Source organism: Trichechus manatus, unplaced genomic scaffold, assembly GCF_000243295.1.
Source record: "Trichechus manatus latirostris isolate Lorelei unplaced genomic scaffold, TriManLat1.0 scaffold00043, whole genome shotgun sequence".
NCBI classification, from domain to species: Eukaryota; Metazoa; Chordata; class Mammalia; order Sirenia; family Trichechidae; genus Trichechus; species Trichechus manatus.
This window is the reverse complement of record NW_004443979.1, coordinates 15,748,692-15,776,671: the sequence shown is the minus strand read 5'-3', so window position 1 is coordinate 15,776,671 and position 27,980 is coordinate 15,748,692. Positions and strand designations below refer to the sequence as shown.

General features: G+C 32.1%; 1 protein-coding gene across 1 annotated transcript in view; it reads right to left on the bottom strand.

The window, feature by feature from the left end:
- NOVA1 (NOVA alternative splicing regulator 1) overlaps positions 1 to 27,980 on the bottom strand; it is a 169,587-nt gene that overhangs the window by 12,701 nt on the left and 128,906 nt on the right. Inside the window, exons 3-4 of the mRNA XM_004376540.2 lie at positions 18,736 to 18,902; positions 10,149 to 10,220 (exon numbers count right to left, since the gene is read on the bottom strand). Of these exons, the coding sequence (XP_004376597.1) occupies positions 10,149 to 10,220; positions 18,736 to 18,902 (239 nt within the window). The remainder of the gene's footprint in view (positions 1 to 10,148; positions 10,221 to 18,735; positions 18,903 to 27,980) is intronic.

Genomic DNA, 27,980 nt, shown 5'->3' with positions numbered 1-27,980 from the left:
AATATTATCAATTAGATGAGAATATTGATGCGCAGCATTTTGACATGATTTATGATACTAATGAAACTGAATTACAGTTGCTTGTAGATAATTTAAAGTTACTGATCATGTTAACTCAACATTTCTTATATTTTAATTTTGCCAACAATGTTTCTAAATGTAATACGTATTTGAAAAATAGCAGGTGCCTGCATTTCAGTATCTCATCAATAAAAGGAGGCTGATGATTTATTATCACAAATGATTGAGACTAAGAAAATGTCATGGATTATTCTTATTACATTAATACTTAGGATACATAAAATATTAACTAATACAAATGTTACAGAAGCATGTCTGTAATTTAACAAACTATTATTAGTAACAAAACTGTATTATTTTCATATGTATGAATTGAAGTGGTTCATGACTAATAGTAAATGAATAACAAATAAAAACATTAACTTTATAACTTCTATTATTTGGTTAAAAGCAATTTGAAATTAGCTAATGAAATAAAACATTTCCTTTGTCAAAAAAATCATTTTAAACAGTAAGTGGAAAACTGCATCATCTGATTGAAGAAAAAAATAAATAAATAATAGGTAAACCACACACGAATAAAATGAATTATAAGGTACTGGATTCAGAAGAAAAGAGGAAAAACAGAGCTACTTTATCACCTCCTGGAAAATTCTGACATGAAAGATAAAGTATTTGAAAAATCAATAACCAGCAGGATCAATTACACTTATAAATTTGTAAGTAATAATAAGGAAAGACAAAATGTACTAATGATTAGTTTTGTTCATTATTTTTTATTTCATAGTAAGCAAGTATCAAACTTCTTAATCTGGTAAAATTACTTTTATCTGAGGGAATATGCTAAGATATTCCCATATTTAAGCATTTGAAAAAAGAAAACAAAAATGTTGAAAATAAACCCAATTTTCCTATTTTACGTATTTTTCCATTTTATATGGTTTTTATTTGAAAGATGTTAAAAATTTCTATTGAACTGTATGTATACATAAGGATAGCAAGAAGATAAGTACATGTTGTAGGGTAAAGAGGCATTAAGTTCCTAGGTTACATGTAGGGATATATAATGTTCTGTCTTGAGAACATTCTGTGTGCAAGAACTATTGTAGCTATGATTACAGGGAGATATTTGATGCAATAGGCAAATCATCATTGCCACTAGGTAGTCCAGAAAACAAGACAGCACAGCAAATCTGCCTACTTAGGAACCAATACTGGACCGGGTATTCTATGAATTTTTACCACTGTCCAAGCCATATATGGGATGTATAATAAGGAACATTACAGAGTGACTATTTCATTAACTTCTCCTGAAATACAGTATTTTCCTCAATCTGAAAAACTGAAAATATCGAGGCTTTTCATAAACATAAATGCATTACACATGAAATCATACCTTTAAAAGGGACTTTGGTACACTACCTAAGTTGAAAACTACCAAATGATGTGTTATAATACTAACCTGAAAATATTATTGGTGTGATGCTTTCAGCATTAATTCCTAACTTGTCCTCAAGGAGAGCTTTTGATTCCCATCAATGGGTGAGAAGAGCACACTGTTCACAGCATAGCACACTAACACAGTAAGAAGATTGCAATGGAATGAATAGGTTAAACAAAACAACAAACCAAACCCATTGATGTGGAGTCAATTCCGACTCATAGCAACCCTACAAGATAGAGTAGAACTGCTCCATAGGGTTTCCAAGGCTGTAAATATTTACAGAAGCAGACTGTCACATTTTTTTTTTCCCTGTGGAGAAGCTGGTGGGTTCGAACTGCTGACGTTTTGGTTAGCAGACTAGCTCTTAACTATTGTGCCACCAGGGCTCCTTGTGAATATGGTTAGGATGCACTAATTTAACCTATTTCCATCATTTTTGTAGGAATACTGGTAAGCAACTTAAAAAATACTAATATAATTTGTATATAAAGATCTCCAAATTAAGAGAATCTGTAACTATCTTTGAATTCTGGTGTTGGCGGATAATATTGAATATACCATGGACCACCAGAAGAATAAACAAATCTGTCTTGGAAGAAGTATAGCCAGAAAGCGCCTAGAAGCAAGGATGGTGAGACTTCATCTCACATACTTTGGACATGTTATCGGGGGGACCTGTCCCTGGAGAAGGACATCATGCTTGGTAAGGTAGAGGGTCACTGAAAAAGAGGAAGATCATCAACAAGATGGATTGACACAGTGGCTACAACAATGGGCTCAAGCATAACAACAATCGCGAGGATGGCGCAGGACAGGGCAGTGTTTCATTCTTTGTACGTAGGGTCGCTATGAGTTGGAACCGACTCCAGGGCACCTAAAGTCTTTTATTGCTATCTGAAAGGACAATTTCCCTTTGTATAATAACCCATCACAGATTTAAATTTTATTAATTAATAAACCTTTACTATTCTCAATGCTAAAACAATCAATTTTTAAAATTTTGTACAAATCAAATGTGTTTAATTTTTTTTTTGTTTTTGTTAGCTGCTGTTAAGCTGATTTAACGTTCTTTAAATAGCATTCAGTATGTTGTTTTTAAAAAGTCTTGATGAAATAAAAGTTTGAAAAAAGCAGTGTTATATAGTATGCTTAAGAAAGCAATTATTACAGTTTTTAATAAATCTCTAAAAGGACAGAATAATAAACAGTGCTTCCCTACCATTTCAAGAGGTTTCGAGGAACGTTTCCCTAACTCTTGCATAGATGCCTAACCTCCTTCTATACCTATTAAATAAAAATCTCCATAGCTGATTGTGATGTGAAGCTAGGATTGAGAGCACTAATATACAATATACTAATTACTAATAAAGAATGAAGAAAAACATTACAAATATTACACTATTATTTAAATCGGCATAACTTTAAAACATTTTAATCTTTCCAGATGTTTCCTATTGTCACTTCCTTTGTCAGTTCATAAGTATCTTCTCCAAGACTGAAGCCTCTCTCTAGTAACTCTTCTTGAAATTCTCCAATGAAGCATCCCACAATTAGGAAATCAAGAGTCAGGTACTGCAAACACACAGATAAAGTCAAAGACAGCTAAAATCTTCCTCTCTGGGAAATTTCCACTTCTCTTGTTTTGTATTCTTTTAATTAACTTTTTAAAAAGAAAGTAGAAGTACAGAAGGAAAAGTTAATAATTTTCATATTCCTTGTCATCATCCTAATGATGCATGAACACAAGGGGCTTTCTGACTACTAAAAACAGCCATGTTTCTTAGCTTAATTTTTATTTTCCATTACTTAATGTATTATGAACACTAGGCCAATTTATAAGGAGCCCTGGTGCACAATGGTAAAGTGCTTGGTTGCTAACCAAAAGGTTGTCAGTTCGAACCCACAGCGTGGCTCCCTGGGAGAAAAGACCTGGCAATCTGCTCCCATAAAGATTTCAGCCTAGGAAACCCTATGGGGCGGTTCTACTCTGTCCTATAGTGTCACCATGAGTCAGAATACACTCGACAGCATACAACAACAGGCCAGCTTATGTGAATCTAACTCATTGTTCTGAATAGCCTCATTACATAATATTCAGCAATATCATAATTTATTCAACCATTCTCCTATTAGAGATCAGGCTATTTCCCAATTTTTGCCACTGTAAATAATGCTGCAATATACTGCCTTGTATCTGTATTTCTATGGAGTGGTACATTATACTTTATAAGATAGATTTTCAAAAACTATAACTTTGTAGCATTTTTTATATCAACAATGCTTTTTTCCTATACACTTGTCAGCATTTTTGATTTATAAACATAACACACATCTCCCACCCATATGTATGCACTAAATCTTGCCTATATATGTTATGTGTATCATATACACACATAAAATTTTGCTTATCTGGTAAATAAAAAGGTATAATTTTACAGTGATGATTCATATTTCCCTGATGTCCAGTGAGGTTAAACATGCTTTTATGTTTATTGGACATTTCCACTTCCTCTTCTGTAAAATGTCTTTTCAAAATCTTTACTCATTGTTCTATGTTTTTAATGTATTAATCTAAGAGGTCTTTGAATAGCAGAAATCTCATTTACTGTATATCATATGTGTTTAACATACTTTTTCCATCATTAATGGTGTGTTCTACTATACCAAAATAGTAAATATTTACATATTCAGATCTATCAATCTATTCCTTTATATCATCCTCAATTTGATTTCACACAAATATCCTCCTACGATTTCATCAAATAGTCTTATGGTTTTCAATCTTGAATTTGTTAGGATTTATTTTTGTATATTGTATGAGATGGAAGTCTAAATTTATTTTCTTTCAGGTGGATAGTCAAGTATACTAGCACCATTAAGTAAAACATCCTTTTTAAATGAATAACAATGACACTTAAATATTACTCTGGACCGAGCAGTATCTTAAATGGTTCTCATGCACTAATTCATTTAAGAATCATGACAAGATGTCATGATTCTTAAATGAATTATTTATTCACATTTTAAGATCAGAAAACTAAAGAATGTCAAGTTTAAGGCTATTGTCACAAATCACCAAATCAGGAAATGGAAAATATTTTATTTGAAGCCAGGAACTATGGCTCAAAACCATAGTTCTCTTAATCCCTAAATTAACATTAAAACAACAAAGAAAAACAGTTGCCGTGGAGTTGATTCCAACTCATGATAACCCCATGTGTTTCAGAGTAGAATGCACTCCACAGTGTCTCAAACATTAAATTCCCATTTGTACTGGATCTATTTCTGAGATCTCTATTCCTTTCCACTGACCACTTATATATGTTTGTATTAACAGCACACTGTTTTTATTATGATAGCTTTATAGTAAATTTTAATACTGGGTGGAACAGCTTTTCCTACAGAAATATTATCATTTCCTTGGTAATTCATTTATTAATCCTCTCATGATAATCCTAAGGCAGTTATTTTTTCTAAAAATACTAAAATAATTTTGCTGTTTCTCTATCCCACACAACTAGAAAAAAATTGGGATTATGATGAGAAATGCAATCAATTTACATTTAAATTTAACAGATTGATGTTCTATGATATTAAATATTCCCTTATTGAGTAGGTGAACTTTTAACAAAGACTTGAAGGCTTATGAAGGTGTTAGCCAAGTAGATATCTGATATAAAGGAATATCACACAAGGAAAGAAGCATGAGCAAAATGTGGAGATGGGAGCAGGTCTAATGTGTGCAACGAGCAGCCAGAAAGCCAATGTTGCTGGGGCAGAGTGAGTGAGGAGGCAGGGTATGAAAGAAAGGGATGAGACGCGGATGAATGCAAGATTTCTGGTCTGAGCAACTGGATGTATGGAGTTGCCTTCAACTGAGAAGGTAAAGACTACAGGTGGAGCAGATATGGGGTAGTTATTGGAGTTGTTGAAATTGATATGTCAATTAGGTATGCAAGTGGAAATGCCAGGTAGGGAGTTGAATATAGGAGTCTGGAGTTTCATCGTGAGATCTGGACTGGAGATAGGGGTGGACAAAGTTATGTGGAGTCTGAAGTTTATACTATTTTAGGGGCATCTTTGGGAAATAGAATTCAAAACTATAATTATTAAAATTAAATACAGGGCTTTGGAATAAGCCAGCACAAGTGAGGGATCCTAAGGATTTACTGGTTCATATTAAATGTGCCTCTCACTGTTGATATAAATTTTGCAAATATCAGCATATCAGCTAAGGTACTGGATGAGGAAAACGAGTTAAGCATAGACACAGAAGAACACTCAAGTACGGAGCCCTGGAGTATTCCAACATTATGAGGATGCAGATGAGAGAAAGAACTAGCAAATGATTTTGAGAAGAGGCAACAAGGCACAAGGCAAGATGAAAACCAAAAGTGTGGGATGCTCTGGAAGGAAATGAAAGAAAGTACACCAAGGAGATGGCAATGATAAACTGTGACAATTATTGTTCATAGGTAAAATAACATGCAAATTTAGAATAGACCACTGGAATTAGCAATGTGGTCATCTCTGATGTCCTTGACCAACAGAGTTTTGGTGGCACTGTAAGCAAAACCCAGACTAGAGTGTATTTAAGAAAGAATGGGAAGACAGAAATTGGAAAACAGAGAGTAGAAACATTACTTTCATGAGTTTTGCTATAAAGAGGTATAAGAAATGGGGCATTAGCTGGTGAGGGAAGTAGGATTAAAAGAAGATTTTTTTTTTTTTCTTAAGATAGGAGAAATAACAGACATTTGTATGCTGATGGGAATGATATGGTAAAGAGCAAACACTTGATAGGTAAAGGAGAGAGAAGATAGAATTGCTGAAGGAAAAAAGAATGCAGTTTCACATACAACTAAAATTATCAGATTCAGACAGAAGGATGGAAAGTTTATGGGTACAGATGCTGGTCAATGAGTATATGTTTGGTGTGAGCTTGTTGAAGTTATCTTTAATTGCTTCAATTTTCTCAATGAATCCGGAAGTAAAATCATCACTGTAAACAAGTAATTATCTTTATTAAGAGTCAGGAGGAAATAAAGATATTGAGGAGTTGAGGTAGGGAGAACTCTAAGATGGCCCCCTGATGTTATGCCCTGTATAATCCCTTCCCTTTGAGCAAGGCAAGTGCCTTGCTTCTAACCAACAGAATATGGCAAAAGTAATGGAATGCCACTCTTATGATTTTGTTATATGGCAGAGGGAATGTGATATTACTCCTTCGGTTAGGTTCAAATATAAGACTCCATCTTGCTAACACACACTGGAGAGAGATTCTCCTGCTGGATTTGAAGAAGCAAACAGCCAGGCTGTAAACTGCCTATGGAGAAGGCCACCCGGCAGGGAACTGTGGGTGGTCTATGAACATGAGAGCAGCCTCTAGTTAACAGCCAGTAAGAAGTCAGCACCCTCAGACATACAGCTGCAAAGAACTAAATATTGTGAACAACCTGACGTGGATTCTTCTCAAGTTGAACCTCTAGATCAGAATGAAACCTGGCCAACACCTAACTGCTGCCTTGTGAGACTACATGCAGAAGACCCAGTTAAGCTGTTCCTGGATTTCTGACCCACAGAGATAATAAATGTGCACTGTTAAAAGCCACTAAGTTTGTCATAATTTGTTATACAATAGAAAGCTAATAAAGGGGTTGAAAAGAGAGGAGAACGTGTAAAATAGTCATCTAGAGAGTAAGAAAGTGAACAGGCTTAGAATTGTTTGACAGAATTAAGGAATCATTCAGTTTTAGTTGTTTTTCTGCAACCACAGCAAGGATGCTATGTATCAGTTATCTATTTTCATTTGTTTTATACATTTTTAAAAAATGCCTATTATATAATTTTAGATTTATTAGTAAATTAAAAAATTTCTATAAAACACATAATTCTGAAATCATTCTTTTTTTCTCCTTGAAATTTGAGAAGAATCCTGAGAGAGCTAACAACCAACAAACTAAAGTTAAGGCTGGAACTTATTTTTAGCAGCAGTGACTGATTAAAATATTGTGTTGAATATTAATGAAGTAATTGAGTAATTTAGTATCAATAACTTTGAACTGACTGAACTCAACTGATTCTGTTCTTGTCTTTTTGAAAGTATAAACACATTGCTTTAAAGAATCTAATTCTGTTCACTATATCTTATTATTTGCTGCATATTTAAAACTCCATGTGTTAAAAATACCAAACTAGCACCATGCAATATGCAATCTATGCAAAAAAAAGGGATATGCAAAATATATATGAGACCTTCTAACTCTTCTTTCTAAATAGGGAAATAACAGCAATCAAATTTGATTTATTAATTAGACAAGTAACTTAGTACTCTTGGAAGAGAAGAAAATAATTGTAAAGTAGTTGAAACAATTTGAAAGAGCATAGAGACTTTTATTATAGAAATATTTTAAGTTGAAAAAGAAACATAACTAATATTAGAATATTTCTTTAAACATAAAATCTAATTTTAACAAGCTGTTTCTTATATTATTTATCTTAAAGAATAAACTTTCTCTTTCACAATCACTTGAAAGATACTTCAGAAAAAAATAAATAATACTTAACCATTTATATAGCACTTAGAATCGAACCCATTTTCCTATCTTGGTTACACTTACAGAGACATGTCAATAGAGTGAAGCTGAATTAATTAGGACTATCCACAGGAAACAACTGTGAGCTGTGCAATCTAAAGTTTGAATGAACAACAAAGACCAAATTACCTTCTGCCATACCACATGAAAAAAATCTATTTGGAAATACTACCAGGAATAAAACAATAACAAATTACTAATAACATTAAAGACTGATGACAATTACAACTCCTTCGATAAATTAAGAGTTTTGTTCTTCTCTTAAATTGTGCTTCATGTTATCAGGAGATATTATACTTGCTTGTACAAGAGCAGAAGAAAACAGATTATAAATAAAATACACTTAACAAATATAAGTGAGTTACTTAGTACAGTGGATAAAATATAAAACTACAAAAGAGTTATTATTTCAAATTCACAAAATATTAGATTTGGCAGAGGTGAGTGTAGTAACATATCGGGGGGTACAATGATAGTATAAGTAAACTTAAAAATGTGTAATTAGACTTTTTAAGAAATCGCCTTGTAAAATTCATGCATTCGTATAAAATAAACAAAGAAAACACAAGTCTAACTTCAAAGACAAAATTATTCAGAAGTTTTTTCTTACTAAGCCCAGGGTTTTTCACTTTTTACTTTGAGAAAGATCATTAGCTTTGTTTTTACTGTTGCTGCTCTTGTTTTGTTTGAAAAGGAAACAATTATGAGGTACAAGAGAAACTTTAAAATACATAAAATCAGTTGTTTTCCCAACTGTTTTCTCTATACCATGTAAATGAAGTTCAAACGAGAGATACAGTTTGTGTATGTAGAGTGAAAATATCTACTATTTACTTTTTAACTTCATGAACACATAATAGAACCTTGATTCTCAGTTTGTGTAGTACCATTTCCTTCAAAGAGAAGTGCTGGGTTTCATCACTAGATACTTGTACTTCATTAAACAATTTGTTGGGGCTAAAATGTGAACATTATAAAGTACTTCTGTTTCAAGGAAATGGTATTACATAAAATGAAAATCAATTCCTAGTATAAAATAACATCATAAGTGTTAGTTTTGCTTTCAGTTATTATATTGAAGTTTTTTCCTGAGGTCGCAAAAATATTAGGATCAATAAGTGAGCAAAATAATTCTGATAACCTTAGATTAGATTATATGCAAAAATCACATATAATTATTTAGCAAATATAGTTCAATGTAGTAAAAAGAAAAGTTTTTGCTTAATATTTAAATAATCCGAGAAGCCTCTGTAGTGGTAAAAAAGTGGAAATACTAAATAAAATAACATTTCCCACCTAAATGAAGTTAAACTCAGACAAAATAAAAATGTGTTTAATAATTTTAATAAATATATTATTCAACATTTGTTAAGGTACAGTATGGCTCTGAATTACATAAAATATTTCAGATAATCTCCTTAAATGTTCCAAAATAGCAGACTATATTTTGGAAGAATGACCTACAAATACTTGGCTGCAATACAATCATCATAAAACTAATAAAATATAGTTTTAATTGCCAAGTTTGCCAAGCTGGCATAAAAAAATGCTACAATTAAATTCTACGATAATATCATCTTCCGAGTGAAATTATCACAAATACCAATTTCAATTACTTTTGGAATGCTAGAAATATTTTTAATCAATAATTTAAAATGTTACATAGTAAGATATGTCTCAAGTGAAAAAAACTGCATTCACTTTTAAAGATATACCTTTGCTCAATAAGTCATAAACATGCATTTTTTTTTTACATATATGATAGATAGCCTTAACTTATGTCCCAAGAATCCTAGGAAGATACAACAAGGGAAATAAAAACACTAACTCACAAAGTAGTCATATGTCTAAGGGAAAACCCAAAATACTAGTAGTCTACCATCTGAATATACTTTGTTATTTAAAGTTAAAAATGCAAATAAATTTTTAGGAATAATTTATATTTCCTCCTTAAGTTATTTGGAATCTGATCATGGTGTACATATGTGAATGAACGAATAAATCCTTAACCCACCATTATCTTTTTCTCCAGTTTGCAGGCAATCACCCGTGAAAAGTATGGTGTAGATGATAGGATGATACTGTACCTGATTAGCTCTGGAGGTGGTCATGGGATCAGATGGAGAGGACTTGGTGGTAGTTGGGGAAGATGGCAATGTCTGGGAACAAAGCAGTTCAGGAGCAAATCAACCTTTATAAGCCTTAAACTGATTATTTAAATAAAACAAAATGAAATAAAATGTAATATAACGAGAACAAAATCCTATGAACAAATTTTTCTCCTATTCATTCAAATTTAATGGAATTTAAGATCAATTAAGTAACTAATGCATGTAAATATGCATGCATAAGCATGTAAAAATAAATTCATGACTTGAAATCATGATGGTGACTGATAAAAATTCACATGAGTATTAAAGATATCCTGACCATATTCATGAACAGTAGTCTCTTTTCTTTTCCCTCTTGTTTTCTTCAGGGAAAGAGATGTCAAAACAAAAATTCAAGAAATTCAATGAGTAAAACTGAAAGAGTCATCTTCCTATCAATGAATACAGTCTGGGATCTGAAGAAGTGGTGAAATGAAGTTTACTTTGGCATAAAAGTATCCACCTACTTAATACGTTGAACATCACCAACAAGTTGATTCCACATGAATTTAGGGATCCATACTTAAAAGCAATTAAATTTGCAGTTTTGAGTTCTTATTATCACATTATCTTCTAAAATATAAATTTTTAATAAATTTAGAGCCCGTCTGAAAATGTAAACATTAACTTCATATTAATAAGCATGTTACTAACAGCATCTGAAAATTACCATAATATTTTTACCATTTATGTGAAACACTAAAATTTTTAATATAGATGAAGGGTATAATATATTTTAGCATGTTCAACCTGTGTTGAAAATAAGCACAAATATACTAGGAATCATATTTACTGTTTACTTCATTTCTAAGCACATATACAACTATATATATAAAATGTTGTATGAGACCATAATATACTTGAAACCATAATATATTTGTTGAAAATTCACTAAGATATGTTAAAAAACTTCTCATGTCTGACAGAGTAACCTTAAAGTGTAAGATATTTTTTTTCTCTTTAAAAAAGGATCAAATCGTTTTCACTCAGCCAAACAGTAATGCTTAAGTAGTATCCTTAATAGATGATGTTTCTTAATAGGTGAAATGGGGTAGGTTTTTCTAGTATACACACAAATATAAATGGACATGGTGTTGTCTATTTATATAAGTATCAATCAAAATTACTCAGCTATGAGCAAACGCATAAGTTTAAAGGTTCAGCAGCATCAGGAAAAGTAGATGAAATTATTTAACAAAGCCATACTTTTGCATCTGAGATTTCAAAATTTCTTCTAATTTAAATAGAATGAAGCAGTTAAGAGTAAAAGAAAGAATAATAAATTCACAGCCCACCAGTAACAAAATAAGATTGATTCTAACATCAGATCATGTTTTAAGTCCACCCCTGAAGTGATTTCTGATTCTTAAGTAAAAACCTAAGATACTTTGAGGTAAACTAGACTTAATGCTGAGCCATACCATGATTTTTGTTAAATTGTGCCCCCCAAAAAGAAAGGTTACAGTCAGAAATAATACCTCATATAAGAAGGAAAAAATGTTTTGAATTCTTTATTTTTGTTCTTTGTAATAAATTCCAAGATCATTTCTCCGGAGGTACTTTCATTTTCAGTCATTAAAAATTGCCCCGAATATTTTCTTTTCCATGCAAATATTATTCTGGGATATATGCTAATGACCTCATACTACCATATGTCCTATGAATTAAACAGTAATGGTTTTATTTTTCTACCTCTTGTTACAATTGTTATTGCAAAGTATTCCTGGAAGTAGTTAACATATATTTAAAAATCTGTTCTGTACTAATCTTAGAATTAATAATGAGGTTGCTGACTAAATAAAACTGATTGCTGTCAACTAAACAGATGTGAAATAAAATAAATCCAGGGCTATTTCTCCCAACATAGGCTAAAATCCAAGTTCATTATTTACATCACTATATTCACTATTTACATCAGGGTAAAATCTACCTGAAGTATTACAGATTCACTATGACATTCACTTAAATAATTTTAAAATAGTAGCTTCTTTGGAATATAAAATAATCTTTTAAAATGCAACAATTTAGCAATATGCATTTAGTTAAATGTAGATATAACTAGACTTTTAGTAATAAGAACTAAAAAGTGATTACAAATTATAAGATGAATTCTTGTTAACAAGTGACAGTTTTGGTGGACCAGAGAATATTACTATAAATAAACTTTATAAAAAAATACAGCTTGCTTGCAAGTAGGTCTACAATAATAGACTGTCAAGAACCTCTGATATTTATAGGTATAGTGAAAACAGCAAAGTACAATAAATCTCAATTGTAATTCTGAATCTATTACTAGCTGAGTGACATTACTCAAGTAATCACTCTCCTGAACCTAAATAAGCCTGTAAACAGCTCTAAAAAAAATAATGGATACAATAGTTAAATGTATAATTGTCACCTCTAGTTTTCCATTCGTGATAACTATCCTTCCCTTCTACCTGGGATGACTTGGCCCCCATATAAATTCATATTGTCCAATTCCAACAGGTCTTTCTTATTCCATAGCTTATTTTCCCATAATTGCTTTTCCACATCTTTACCCTTCTGTTTAACCATTCTACCTCGTATTTTATCTTCCTTTAAACTGACAGTCTTTATTACTTCAATAAAATCATGATTTTTCAAAATAAGCTTCCTTATCCACTGCAATTCACTTCATCTCATCTTACTCAGTTTTCTAAACCACTTTTACCCTCCACGTTCTCTTTCTTTTCAATAGACAAAATTGTGATCTCCTACTCAGAGGCTTATTTCTTCATAGGCTAGAACCTCAACACCCTAAATTTTATCTTTCCATCACTCCTACATCATCTTGTTCTCTCAGTAATATCGTCTATATTTGCCATCTACAATTACTCTGCTTTTTCAAGCTCTTTCTTATTTTTTATTATAAGCCACACCCTCAAGGGCTATGTTAGCCTCTCTGGGCCTTTCTTACCTAATGTGTATTTTTGCTCCCTCATATGTGCACGATTTCCAAGAAGCAGTTTTCACGCTGTCACCATTTTTTTCTTTTTACCTAATTAGGCTTTTTATTACTAGGAAAGATAATTTTTTTTCCCAATATGACTGAAACTAACTTTTAAAATCTTCAATGATTTCCTGTTTTTTTTAGAAGTTATTTATTCTTATTTACTCTGTAGTATTTGATCCTTTTTAGTATTCTCCCTTGTCCTTTCTCCTGTTATTTTCTTGCAGGCTGTAATATTGATTTCCCTTTTATTTTTATGATTACTAAAGAGCATTTAATATGTAGTAGGTGTAGCTCTACTCAGTTAATACAATAGCCCTATGAAATAGATTACTATTATTATCCCATGCTATAAGTAAAGGAATTAAAGAACAGAGAAGTAAATTACATAACTTGTTCAAAATAACAAGCTGATAAGTTAAGGAGCCAGGATTTGAACCCTCTAATACTGCTCCAGATCCTATGCACTTAACCACTATACTACAATGCCTCTGACTTACTGTTTCGGATAACAAACTGCTCCTCTGTCTCTTTTGTTTGCTTCTTTTTTGCTCTTCGACTCTGCAGATACGTAAAATTATCATCTATACTGTAATCAGGGTCTTTATTTTCAGTTTTAGATTCTTACCTATGTTTTAAGGAAAAAAAATACTACTTAAAACTTATTCAACTTGTCTGAAACAAACAAAATACCTATCCCAAACGGTGAATAAAATTCCCTAGTTATAGGTTTTACTATTCTGCTAGGCTCAAAACCATAGTCATTTTCAATTCTTTCCTCTCCATTTTGGAACCAGAGCAAATTAGTCTAAAAGCCTTATAGATTTTACTTTAAAATACCTTTTAATTCATGCATGTTTCTCAATTTTCATCACCAAAAGAGATGAGGTGTTCATCATCTTGTTCTTAAAATACTACCTAGTCTCTTAATTTCACATTCACACCAGACATTCTATTTCAAATAAGACTTCCCTCTTGGCTTATTCAAGGCTCTGAAAAGTCACTGAAAAAAGAAATCCACTGAATTTTGTTTTACTAGCATCCCGCAAACTTGTAGGCCATATAACCTAGTTTTAAGATCAATTACCAGTCACATTAATGTGGATAAATTGCTCAATTTCTCTAAGCATCAGCTTCCACAAGTATAACATGGAATCTGTACCTTCCTCATAGGGTTTTCATGAAGATAAAATGTGACAATACATGTAAAGTGATTAGTACAATAACCAACACAGAATGAGTGGGCAGTCTCTCTCTCTCTCTCTGACACACTAACATACACATACACATATATACATGCATACACACACACACAAACACTATGCCTAATTTTCATTAAACTGCCTCTTATTCTACTGCTATTATCTTTACTTTTACTCTACTACTAGTACTATTACTCCTACAAGCACTATTATTATTATTACTGCTACCTTCATTCTTGATCATAAAACCTTTTTTTTCCCTGCCTGACAAAGATTAACATCCCCTTGAATTAGTAAGTATTACATAGAAGAAGCTTTGGCAAATATTGGCCTACCAAAATGATCTTAAGCAGGTTGGTTATTATGGAACCCTAAAATCTAAAGGTCTACGTAGTAGATCACTAAGCTAATTGCCATAGTTCTCCTCTTTTTGTACCAACAACAGAGCCTAAAAGCACCCTAATTGTCTGTGTACATTTTGTACAGAAGCAAAAAAATGCAGAGGCACGCCCTCTCCTTTTTTTTTTCTTCTTCCCTTTCACAATCATCCAGAGAAATTAAAAGGGCACTTTTGGCAAATATTATGGACTATAGTCTATACGATCTGCCTCACTCAGCCAGACATCCAAGGCTCTCTATTATCTGGCCCCACCCTACCCATCTACTTTAATTTCCTCTAACCTCTACCAGGAATGTTCCACTTCTGCCAAAATAGTCTCCTCACTGTTGAACAAATATATCCTTATCCCCAAGTCCACATTGTTTCACCTGCCTGAAATAAGCTTTTTGCTTTCTTCTCTTCTAATTAGGCAATTCCTATTCAACCTTCAAGGTCCAGTTCAAGTTTTTGCTACTTTAATCTATATTTCTTTCACACTACTTTTAACTCCTATAGTACCTTGTTTATACTGTTGTTTTGGTATATAAATACAGTTTTATACTTTTATAAATTATTTTAAGCATGTAGGCTCTCTCACAAACTAGTCTTAGAGGACAAGGGTTATAATTTTGTGTTCACTCCAAGCAATTCTCTAAGACAGCATTTAACAAATTCATGATTGAATAAACGAATGAATGAACAAATTAACAAGTGCAATTGGCTATTATGACAATTTTTCATGACTAAAGCAAAATTCTTTGCATTAAATGATATTTTTTTTGTATCTTAAACTTTTTTTTTTTTTTTTTTAAATACATGAGGATTTTTAAAATGCCTTTAGCCACCTCTTTCCTAACGTAGCTTTTCTTAAAAATATGCTTGGGAACTACCAAGTGAATAGTTCACAACATCTGATAATTGAAGATGGTCGTGCTAGATTTCACTATTTCACTATTTTGAAAGACTTGTGAGATCAGTATGAACTATTTTTATTTAATAAACTATACTTGTTTAAGAACCCATTCATCAGTAAGAGTAGGTTTCATTTGGGTATGATAGTTTGGTTCATACAATTTACTCAGTTACCAACTTTACCTAGATAACACAATTCAGAATGCAATGTTTTATTAAAAGTCCATTGTTGTAAAATTACAACTTTCAAGGCAAGTCTTATTTGTTTAGAACTAAATTTGACTTCCTATTTTAAGTCCAAATTATGCATAAATTATACTTTTTTTAAACAAGCAAAACTTTAAAATATTGATCATAAAAAGCAAGGGACAAATGTAATAACTGAAACAATAAAATACATAATTTAATTTTCAACATGAATCCATATCTATGCAGAAGTTACTTTTTCTTGACTCCAGCATTTTTAAAACTCTAATTTTATTCTTTGAACAACCTTACCTAGAAGAATACTGCTAATGAAAGATTTTAAAGAAATTAGTTTTAAAATAACTTCACAACTGAAGTTGAAAGCAAATATGTAATGTTATGTCATGAGTTATGGAAAAATTAACATTTAACTAAATCTCATTATCCTATGTATGAAAATCTAAAACATTACATAAGCATCATATGACCTGCTTTTCATCTATTGAATAGTAAAACAGTTTACTTCAGACATAATTGTTTTATACTGAATGATCACCATTATTTCTTCAGAAATAAAATCCCTGTATTTTAAATTTATATACTTGACCTATTATTTAGAGAAGGATTCAGCAAAAAAAAAAACTACTACACTGGTAAGGTAGGATTCCTAGAAAGTTAGAGAATACCAATCTTAGAGAACAAAAAAAAAAAAACAAAAGTTTATCTATAGTATCTTAGAACCGTTGGCCTCTTCTCCAGATTTTAAGTGATTTTGTCAGTTTCTATAATTACAAAGAAAGTATGCTTAAGTGTTATATATTTCCCTGTTAGTCTTTGTGTACTTTTTTGATAAATTCATTTGAAGGTACTCTATTTCATATACATTACTGACTACATGAAAATATTAAATAACCAACAATAATTTGGTTTTAATCCCATGAAGTTCTATGAGGTTTATGAATGAATACAAACACATAACAGTGAATTCAGCACTGTTTTTTTTTTTTTTTTAACACTTATCATGGTCTTAAATAACATTATCTAAACAAGGCAAATAAAAATAAATCAAATAAAACGTTTTAAATTCCAGTCTGCATAAATCTACACTAGCACTGGATATATGGTAGCCTATAAATCTCATATTGCCATAGAGAAAACTGGAACTTTAGCAATGATTCATGTGCTATTATTTAATTTTACTAGTTATTTCTTATTATAAAAATAATAAAAATTCGTTTATGTCATTGTCTTAAACATATTGGCAGTGATATCATACTACTCAAACTACATTTTTTTTTTTTTTTAAATCAAGACATTCACCTATATCCCTAAATATTCAAACTTTCTCAAGGAAGTTAAAAAAGAAAAGGGAGAAGTAATAGGCTGGATTATGGCAGAGTTAATGGACCCTATACATCACTGCTGATTCTCTAAGTTCAGGTGATTTTAACCTAGAAGTCTCTAACTAAACTCCTAGTTTTAGAATCTGAACCAAGTCGTGGTATCGCTTTCAAAGTCTCAGTTTTAAACTATTCGTTGTATGATATTTTGTATCATTCATATCATACCTAGCATAGATAAAATAAACATTTCAAACTATAAATGGCTGTGAAGAACAAAAAAATCTACTAATATTAAGTACTTTAAAATATTTATATTCTATCATGTATAAATTAAGGGATACTTTCTTTAAAACTTATGGGGGTATATAAATCGAATAATTTTGACACTGACAAAGGGTATGAGAGGAATAATTTTATATGGAAAAACAGCTACATACTCATGGTATAAACATGGAAGGATTTTTTAAAAGAGTAATTAAAAGAGAATATTAGCCTAAAATTTGAAACTATATTTCCTAATTATTAATTTCTGTATTTACATTTCATTAGTCAGCATTCATGTTTATCTATATATTGGTAAAACTATAATAGGTTCATAACACTGTTAAGTTTAAAAATTTGTTTTCAATTCAGAAACATGAAATTAATAAGACTTTAAGCTACAGTTCAAATTTGTTACAATAAACAAATTTTGTAAATTAAATAGTCTGGGAATTAATGAAAAACACATTTCTTTTGTAGGCACAGACTTGGTAATGGTCACAAATTAGGAGACTAATTGTAATAGGGCAAAGGCAGAAACAATAATTACGAATATAAAGTGTCAAAGAATTTGATAATTTAAGAGTTTATGGGTAAGAATCCAACTTACTTCACATTAAATAATCTCATTTTCCTCTACATCATGTCAGCCATTACTCAATCTTAAAAATTCACACCGGTTTTTGTCAAGCAAAACTTTTTGTTACAGAAAATCCCATACATTAAAAACTGGCCCTTTATGATATATATGCAAATACTACACAAGTTACACAAAACATAATAGCTGATTTATAACAAAAGACTGTTTGCTAGGTACATAGATTTACTTATACATATTTGTTGATAAACAAAAAAAGTTAAACAAGTCAATTAAATTAACAAAACAGGAGTTTATATTCATAATACTATACTGAAGGCTACAAATACCGCTAAAATAGGGTAGTAGAAACTTTGAGGATGTCATTTCATTTAAATTTTTATACTTTATTTAGAAAGTGATAAAATTTTAAGTAAATTAAATCCCTATAAATTAATTTAAAAAGTCACACAATTGCTCCTTAATTAACACTAATAAATGAATAATTCAATCAATTAATAAATCAATTAGGAGAAGACCTTGAAAGTATTTAAATAGTTAAATGACAACTCTGGTATGTTTTAGGTATACCTAGGAAAAAAACTTTACATACTAAATTCTTAAGTTTTCTTTTATAAAGAATTCATACTAAGCTGTGGATGTTTCTCTTTGATTTCCCAACTAAACACTCACTTGTTTGATGCGATCTGGATTAACGGTGGTCTGGGGTTGTAGAATGCTGACTGGTTCTGTCTTGGCCACATTTTGGGGCATTTCTCGAATTTTTTCTGCAATGAAGCCATGAACTGCATTCAGTGCTTCAACTGTTCCCTGGATCAAGCACACCCGCTCAGTAGTACCTGTGGATAAAAAGATTAATTTTCAGAAAACATGCCTTCCTATTCTGTATTTAAAAAAAAAAAAAAAAGCTATGAAAAGGAACAATGATGTAATTATGCCAATAAAACATGGAAAATTTAGGACTCTAATTAGAATTATTCAATTGAAACAAATATAATTAATGCACACATCTCTCTTTTTATTCATTCTTTCCTAATTGTTTTAGTCTCAAAGCAAGCCTTTGGATTCCAACAGAGCCAGAGATCCTGAGGAGTACTTATACTTAGCATTTCACTTATTCATTCACGTAACAAATGCTTATTGAGCACGAGCGTGGATGAACCCCTGAAACTACCACCCTGAAATAATCTTTAAACCTTTATTGCAAAATATCCACTGAAGTCTTAAAACCAAACAACCATTTAGCTTAACTATTAAAATATGCCTGTCTTGCTCTTTTAAGAACTATCTGTATGACAGCAAGTGGCAACAGCAACGTGGAAGATTAGATAGGAATCTTAGGGGGTAGTGCGTTTATGTTAATTGGGGAGGGAGGAACAATTCAGAAAAGGAGGGTGAAAATGGTTGCACAACTCGAAGAAAGGGATCAATGTGACTTAATTGTACATGTAGAAACTGTTGAATTGGTGTATGTTTTGCTGAGTATATTCTCAACAACAAAATAATTAAAAAAAAAAAGACTTAGGGTTAGAAACTGGTAAAACACAAATGCAGATCTATGGACCCATCTTTTAAAGAGCTCACTCTTCAGGTAGAAAAAGTCACTCAGCCAGTTAATTATAATATTGTATGATATGAAAAATAATGAAGGCATGTACATGGATGGTTCAAAAGATCTACACTAAAAAGAGTGTTTTTACCTGTGAGAAGACGGATCTTGAAAAGTTTACACAGTAAGTAAATTTCTGAATTTCTACCACCCTCTATTCACTTACCCTGTTCTTCCTTTAATCATAGCAACAATCATTCCCTGACATTCTCTATTTGTTTATATTTTACTTTTCCACTAGAATGTAAGCTTTAAGAGGGCAGAGTATTATTCTGCTTTGTGATGTGTTGTATACTCAAAGCCTAGAACAGTAACTGGCACATAGTAACTGCACAAAAATTTGTTGGATAAATGGATCAGTGTTGTATTTATTGTTGATATAGTTTTAAAAAGCAGACAGACTATTAAAGTTAAAAAGAAAATTAAAAGTAGCTTACGAAATTTGAAATTCATGAATAAAGATATTATTAACAGTATTTCATATGTAGTGACTAAAATACGGACATATGATGTGAGATATGACTAAAATGAAATTGGATGGGTTTAATACACGGGTTCTGTAACCTATATTATACTTCACAAATACAACTTAATATAATAAGAATAAATAATTTTCAGACTATTCTGAGCCCCAGTGCAGCAGCCTGGTATTAAACTGCCATTTTCTTCTCAGCATCCCAACACAACACATAACTCACTTTTCAGAAATAAGTATCTCTTTACTAAACAGTTGTCAAAAAAAACAAAGGAATGCTATTTTAAAATTTATAAAATACTTGGTTTCAAACTAATGTGAAAACTTTCAAGGACCTAGAATGTTTCCTTTTGGAGCTACAGTTTCAAAATTACAAGCCACTCTAGAATTAAGTTTTTAAAACTTCTTGAAACTACATTAAAAAAATCACAGGGAGTTTTCAATGCTTTAAAGACTGTCACATGAATCATTTTTTCTTAGAGTCTTAAACTAAGAACAAGAGATTATCATTCTTAATTCTAGAAAGATTTAGATTACAGGAATTAAGAGGAGAAATAAGAGAGTAAAATTATATGGGCATAATCTAAATTTTCATGTTATAAACAATAAAAATTCAAGTCTATGAAAAAGAAAATTTCCTAAGTTTTACAAAATATTTCAATAGAGAGCAAGTATAGCGTTCATTTCCAAGGATGGACAGAACCTGAAAAACATAATGTGCATTTGAGGGCCTAGTTTTTCCCTGGTTTCTCTTAATCAGCCTTTTACCTCCTTATCTATCTTGATGAATCTCTGCGGTTCTTGAGTAACATGATCTAGTTCACAGGAATGTTCTAGAGAGTCTTTACACAGTTGCATTAATTGCCCAATAAATGACTAAAATAGGATGGTGACTGATAAATGTAGCTAATGCAAAGTGTTCTCTTTTAAGTCAGCAGGCAACACAGAACCTGGATCAGATTACATTTCTGCATTTGGAGACAACTACAGAGTGCTCTTTTGAGGATGTCAAGACAAGGAAGGAAATCAGTCAAACTCAAACAGGATATTTATTTTTTTGAAATCAGACATGGCACTGAGAGAATAAAGAGATTCTAGTTTAATATAATACATATCATGTCAGACAACACAGTAATTCCAATACTCTTTATATTGTATAGACTAGCAGATAGTAAATGGAAATCACTGAGCCATAAAGAAATATGATTGTTTAAAACGAAATTTCACATAGCATGTATGAGACAACTTGGACACAGTTCACAGGTTTACAGCTGCAATACATATTTTTGAAGATTAAATTACTCTACTTGCATTAGAAATACTACCAAAAAAGAAGAAAGAAAGAAAAAAGGAGATTGTACATGACCACTGGGAATTCCTGTAATCCTCAGAACAGATGCTGTCATATTCTTCTACTGAACTCTAATGGTCTTTTCACTTAGGTAACACAAAACCATAATTTTTTAGGAGGGAGTCACAAAAAGGAAAGACTGTCAGATACACGATCAAACTATGTAACAAAAATGAGTCTATAAATAATAAGAGTTGCTGTTTTTTGTCATTTTAAAGGCTTTTAGGCTCCATCAGTGTCTAAACTGCCAGTTATTTATCATTTCATTTGTTTAAGAGTAGCATTTACTTTTCCTTGCAGTAGAATCACAACAAAAGAGAAAATAGTTACATAAAAGTATATGCTTACATTTTATATAACGTAAAGATCCAGGTGCACAACACATCATTAATTTGGAATTGCACTTTTAAGGGAGAAATTATAAAATCTAACAAGAAGGGTCAATGTCAAATACAGGCAGTGAAATGTGAAATGACATGAAGTTTTGGTTTCACATGCAATATCAAACGCTAAAGTTCTAACTTTTTTAAAAATAGATACACTTACTAAATGAATTTCATAGTAAAATTTTGATAAGTATTTAATATAAATATATTCTCTCTGTGATACTACCTGTGTAATCTTGGACAAGTCACTCAAACTGTTACTGCTCTTACTGAAGGCAACATTCCATCACTGGATCCCATCTTCTCTTACCTACCATGTCCATTGTTCCCGCAGTTATTCGACATTTCTTACATCATAATTTTTCCTTTTCTATTGGATCATTCCCATCAGCAGACAAACATGTTGTTGTATCTTCATTTTTTTTTAAAGAGCCTCTCTTTATGACAGAATTAGAAAATTACCCTTTTGCAAATCTAATGAAATAATTGACTTAGGCAATGATCAACAATGGATAAAACCATTAGATAAAAGGTTAATGGAAAATTTTCCATGAACGCATCAGGCTGTCATCACCTGACTTCATTGATCAATGCCAGCATCACTAAAAGTTGGAAGATCAAACATTACATGCCTCTAGATGTGATGCAATATAAAACACACCGCACCAGTTCTGAAGTATGTATCCAAAAGTAGCTGAACCTAAATCTAATCAAGCCTTTAGCATTACATTAGTTTACAGATAATACTGAAAACAGAGGAATAAATTAAATGATACCATGAGGAAGTAAAGAGACAAATCCAGCATCTAAGATAGTCTATAGGCCAACTGATCCAGCTTCTTCAATAAAGAAGGGACTGTTCTCTGGACTAAGAGAGACTTAACAGACATAACAATCAAACACAAATTGGAATATGATTCACTCCAGATTTCAACAAATAACTTTTAAAAACATAATTGGGGAAATCTGATAAGGACTGGATAGTAGATAGCATCAAAGAATTACTGTTAATTTTAACAGGTGTGATTATGACATCCGATAATGTAAGGAAGTGTCTTTTTTCTTTGATATACATACTGAACGGTGTATGCATGAAGTGTCTGTGATTTTGCTTCAAAATATTTCTGCCACAACAAAAAAGGAGTAAATGAAAAAGGCACGGCAAAATCTTGATATCGTTGATTTGTAACAGTGGTATAAAGGGGTTCATTGTACTATTCTACTTTTATGTATGTTTGAAATTTTCATAATAAAAAAATTAAAAGGCCCCCTTGAACTCACACTTCCCTCTAGCTACAGCTCAATTTTCTTGTCTCTCCTTATTGTAAAATTCCTTAAATGAGCTATACTCTCTTTCTACTTCCTCACCATTCATTCCATTTTTCTTGAATCTATTCCAATACGGCTTTTGTCTCTCCACATCACTGAAACCACTCATTACAGCAAGGGGGCAAATCCACTGATTTATTCTCGGTCCTCATGTATGACCCAACAGCAGCATTAGGCATAGTTGACCACTCTCTTCTTAAAACACAACACTTGGCTTCCAGGATACCACGTTACTGGTTTTTATTCAATTCCTTCATTCACTTATTTGATAAACATTTACTGAGTCCCTACTATATGTTACGTACTATACTAGAAGTTGTAGATACAGCACTGACCAAACCCCACCACCCCGCCCTCCAAGAAATCATGTTCTAGTTCATGTAGACACTACTTAAAAAAAAAAAAATCCAAAATACATAGAATACTAAAAGGAAATAAGTGCTATGAAGAAAATTAAGGGACATCGTCAGGCTGAGCAAAGACAGAAAGAAAATAAAAGCATGAAAGGCACCTTGTCTGTCGTGTTCACTGCTCTATCTCTAGAGACTACAATAGTACCTAAAAAAAAACCCAAAACCAAACCCGTTGCCGTCAAGTTGATTCCTACTCATAGCGACCTTATAGGACAGAGCAGATCTGTCCCATAGGGTTTCCAACGAGTGGCTGGTGGATTCAAACTGCTGACCTTTTGGTTAGCAGCTGAGCTCTTAACCCACTGCGCCACCAGGGCTCTGGGTACACAGTAAATACTCAAGTATTTTTTGAAGAATCAAACCACTCTTGAGTCTAAATATTCTTATCTTTAAAATGGAAACATTTAAGTGATTGATTACTAAGACCTTTTCATCTATAAAAATGTCTATAAAACAGTAAGCCTCTGGGTTCACAAGTCAATGTATGTGAAAATGATATATGTTTTGGGAAATTATTTTTAAAAACTATAAGAAGTTATAAATTATTATTATATGGATTAAAAGGGCACTCCTAAGGAGGGCTTGGAGCCCTGGTGCTGCAGTGGTGAAGAGCTCAGCTGCTTACCAAAACGTCAGCAGTTCAAATCCACCAGCCACTCCTTGGAAACCCTACGGAGCAGTTCTACTCTGTCCTTTAGCGTCGCTATGAGTCAGAATTGACTCAAAGGCAATGGGTTTGGTTTTGGTTTTAAGGAGGGCTCTGGGTAAGATGATACAAGAAATAATAAATACCTCTTTTTTTTCTTTCCAGGGTAGAAAAAAGAATTGGTTCAACTCTGAAAATATGATCTCCCTGAGGGAATAAGGTTAAGGAAAAAAGGAATAATTTTTGCTGTGGTCTGAAAACAGTTAAAAACTTTTTGATACCTGAGACCTATTTTAGTAATCAGATCAGAATGAGGCTATTCTAAAATAATGAGTATATACCAATAATTTGATACACATATTTCCGACTGTCAACTATAATGAAAATTAGTTAACATTTTGTTTGAATATAAGATGTATTAGTTTATCCTCCTATGATAATATAACTGTATCTTATGATAAGCTATATAATTCTTTAGGGAATATTATTAATGGGCAATCTAAAATAGGACATTTCATTGGATGAGCAACAATGAAACCACGCAAAATAAAAATTAACACCAAATATCTAATAGAATATTAATAATTCTATGATAACCTATAGAAACATTTTTGGCCTCAAAAAGAACTGAGAAAAAAATGCCAAATAACTTTGAAAAAGGCAAAAACCAAAACTTAAAACAAAACATGATGTATAGATAATTTTTACAGTAAGATAACAGCTACTTATAGCACTAAGAAATTACTACAGAACAACTTGTCAAAGCTGGAACTTTTATGAGGAGGAAACCTGTCAGAGAAGGAAAACTCAAATATTTTCCACTAATAGGGAGCAACAAGAAAGTGGTAAGACTGCCCCCTGTCTGTCAAAGGCAGAAAACTTCTGAGACCTGGAAACAAGGCAGTCCCACTGAATTCCAGCTCTCACAGGTTTCACTGAAATTCTGGATAGGTAATTTTCTGAGTGAATAAGGGTTTATTGTTTCAACACAACATTTAATTTCTATCATTATAAGAAATATCTCCCAATTTATTATGTACTTTCAAATACATTTAACATTTCCTTGATACTTAGGGTCAAAAATATAGTTCTAGGTAGTAATAATACAGCAGCCTCAAGATTTCTTAAGTACGCCTATCTATTTACCCTTACGCAAATGGTTCCTTTGAATAGTATTTGTTCATTGAGTTTTCGTATTATTTACCTCATTGGCATTTATCTCTGCTGTTCGTTATTATACTTGATTATAGCAGGCTCCTCTCTTTACTTCTATTTCTAATACTCAATGTGTTGATAACTAGCTAAGCAAAGTTGTTAAAACTAAGTAAGCTAATAATCAAAAAGTTCCTCGTTACAACCCTAGTGGATTCTTGACCTTTGTGAAATCTTTTTGTGTCCCATTTATTTCTGAATTTGCAGTCAGTGTCATTAGGGGAAATATTTAATGTTTTCTTCTTAAAAGGTAAGAAACTGTATATAGGCATATTAATTTTTTTTAAACAGAAACACAGATATAAGTTTCTTTATGAATAAAGCAATCTGCAATGAGATCTTTCACTATTTCAATCTATAATTACGGTAATTTAATTACTTTCACTATGTCTTCATGGTTTTAAAAAAGCATAAGTATTAGCTCATTAGTGTTCTATTAGTTAACTCTTAAAAGTAAAGGACAGAACATCAGCCATTAGTAATGAAATGTATTACAAATTGCAGGCTGTGGCTGTTGTTGTTAGGTTTTGCTGAGTTGGTCCCGACTCAAAGCGACCTTATGTACAACAGAACAAAACACTACCCAGTCCCATGCCCTCCTCACAATCGCTGTTATGCTACATTGTTACACTACACTATTAAAAACCATGAGAATAACAGTAATAACTATGGTATATCAGATAAAATTTAACATACTAAAATTGTTGAAAGATTCTAATACTGAAATACATGTCTTTATTTCAGTATGTTACAACAGACAGTTGCTATTTCTTTAAAATGTATCATCAATAATCCATATATGAGAAATATACATTCCTATTAATGTCTTTATAAACAGGTGGTTTACATGCATTTCTTAGGTTTCCACATTTGTTGTAACAGTTACATCAGCAGAAGTCCCTTTTAAGGGCATTTCAGGTAATTACATCAGCAAAATCCCTACGTAAAGGCATTTGAAGGGTTTGCTAGGTGTAGCAATATAGTATTATACTATTTAAGAGTAAAAACACATACTTGACCAATTTCAAGAAATTGAGTCATTTGAAGTTCTTCATTACTACAAATCTTTTCCTTATGACTTATTTTCTTTTCCATGTCCCTGTACTCATTAGGGGTAGCTAAACTAAATTTTTAAGCAGTTTTCTAAGCTGCATCTCAGAATATTATTCTAACATATGTGCTTTAAAGAGTGACTATACTTCCTTTCATTTACAGACCATTTTCAAGACATAAGGATATACAGATATAGATATATGTATGTTTGTGTCTCTACATATGTATAAATCTAAAAGATACTAATATCCTTTAGAGAACTTAAGAAGACAGAATGAATGGCAATGCGAGGAGAATGCTATCCAGGTTCTATGTATATGTGGTGGAGCAGTGGTTAAATACTCAGCGGCGAACTGAAAGGTCAGTGGTTTGACCCACCAGCCGCTCTGCGGGAGAAAGATATGGCAGTCTGCTTCCATAAAGATTACAACCTTGGAAACCCTATGGGGGCAGTTCTGCTCTATTCTATAGGATTGTTATGAATTGGAATCAACTTGATGTCAATTTTTTTTTTTAATGTATATGTGTGTATCTACATGTATACAGAGAGTGCCTGGATGGTACAAATGGTTAATGTGCCTGACTGCTAACTGAAAGGTTGGCAGCTTTAGTTTACCCAGAGATGCCTCAGAAGTATGGCCTGGAGATCTATTCTGAAAAATCAGTCACTGAAAATCCTACAGTGCACAGTTCTATTCTGACACACATGAGGTTGTCATCAGTGGGAATCGACTCATTGGCAAGTGGTTTTATATATACATACACTCTCACTTAACATTCATAGTAACCACGGCAGATAATATTATCTCCAACTACAGGTAAGGAATTGGAAAATTGTAAGCAACTGGACCAAGGACACATAACTAACAAAAGCAGGGAGATGTAGGATCTTGTCAAATACACTGCTCTTTACATTACCACATACTCTCTGAAAACATAATGTTAGGCCAGCTACCGAATTAAATCCATTTTAAAAATCATGTATGTATGTTTACAGAAGACAACATTCTTTGATGGTTATGAGGGTGGGGAGAGAGCGAGGGGGTATTCACTAACTAGAAAGTAGACAAGAATTATCTTAGGTAAAGGGAAGGACAGCATACACTACAGAGGAAGTCAGCACAACTGGACTCAACCAAAGGTAAGAAATTTCCTGAATACAACCAAACACGTCAAGGGACAGAGTAGCAGGGGTGGGGGTCTGGGGACCATGCTTTCAGGGGACATCTAGGTCAACTGGCATAACAAAGTTTTTTTTTGTTTTGTTTTGTTTTTGTGGTAAGATGGTATCTTATTGTATTTTTTTTTTTAATTGTACTTCAGGTGAAGGCTTACAGAACAACTAGTTTCTCATGAAACAGTAGTACACATATTGTTTTATGACATTGGTTAACAACCCCACAACATGTCAACCCTCTAACTTCTCAACCATTTTTTTGATGA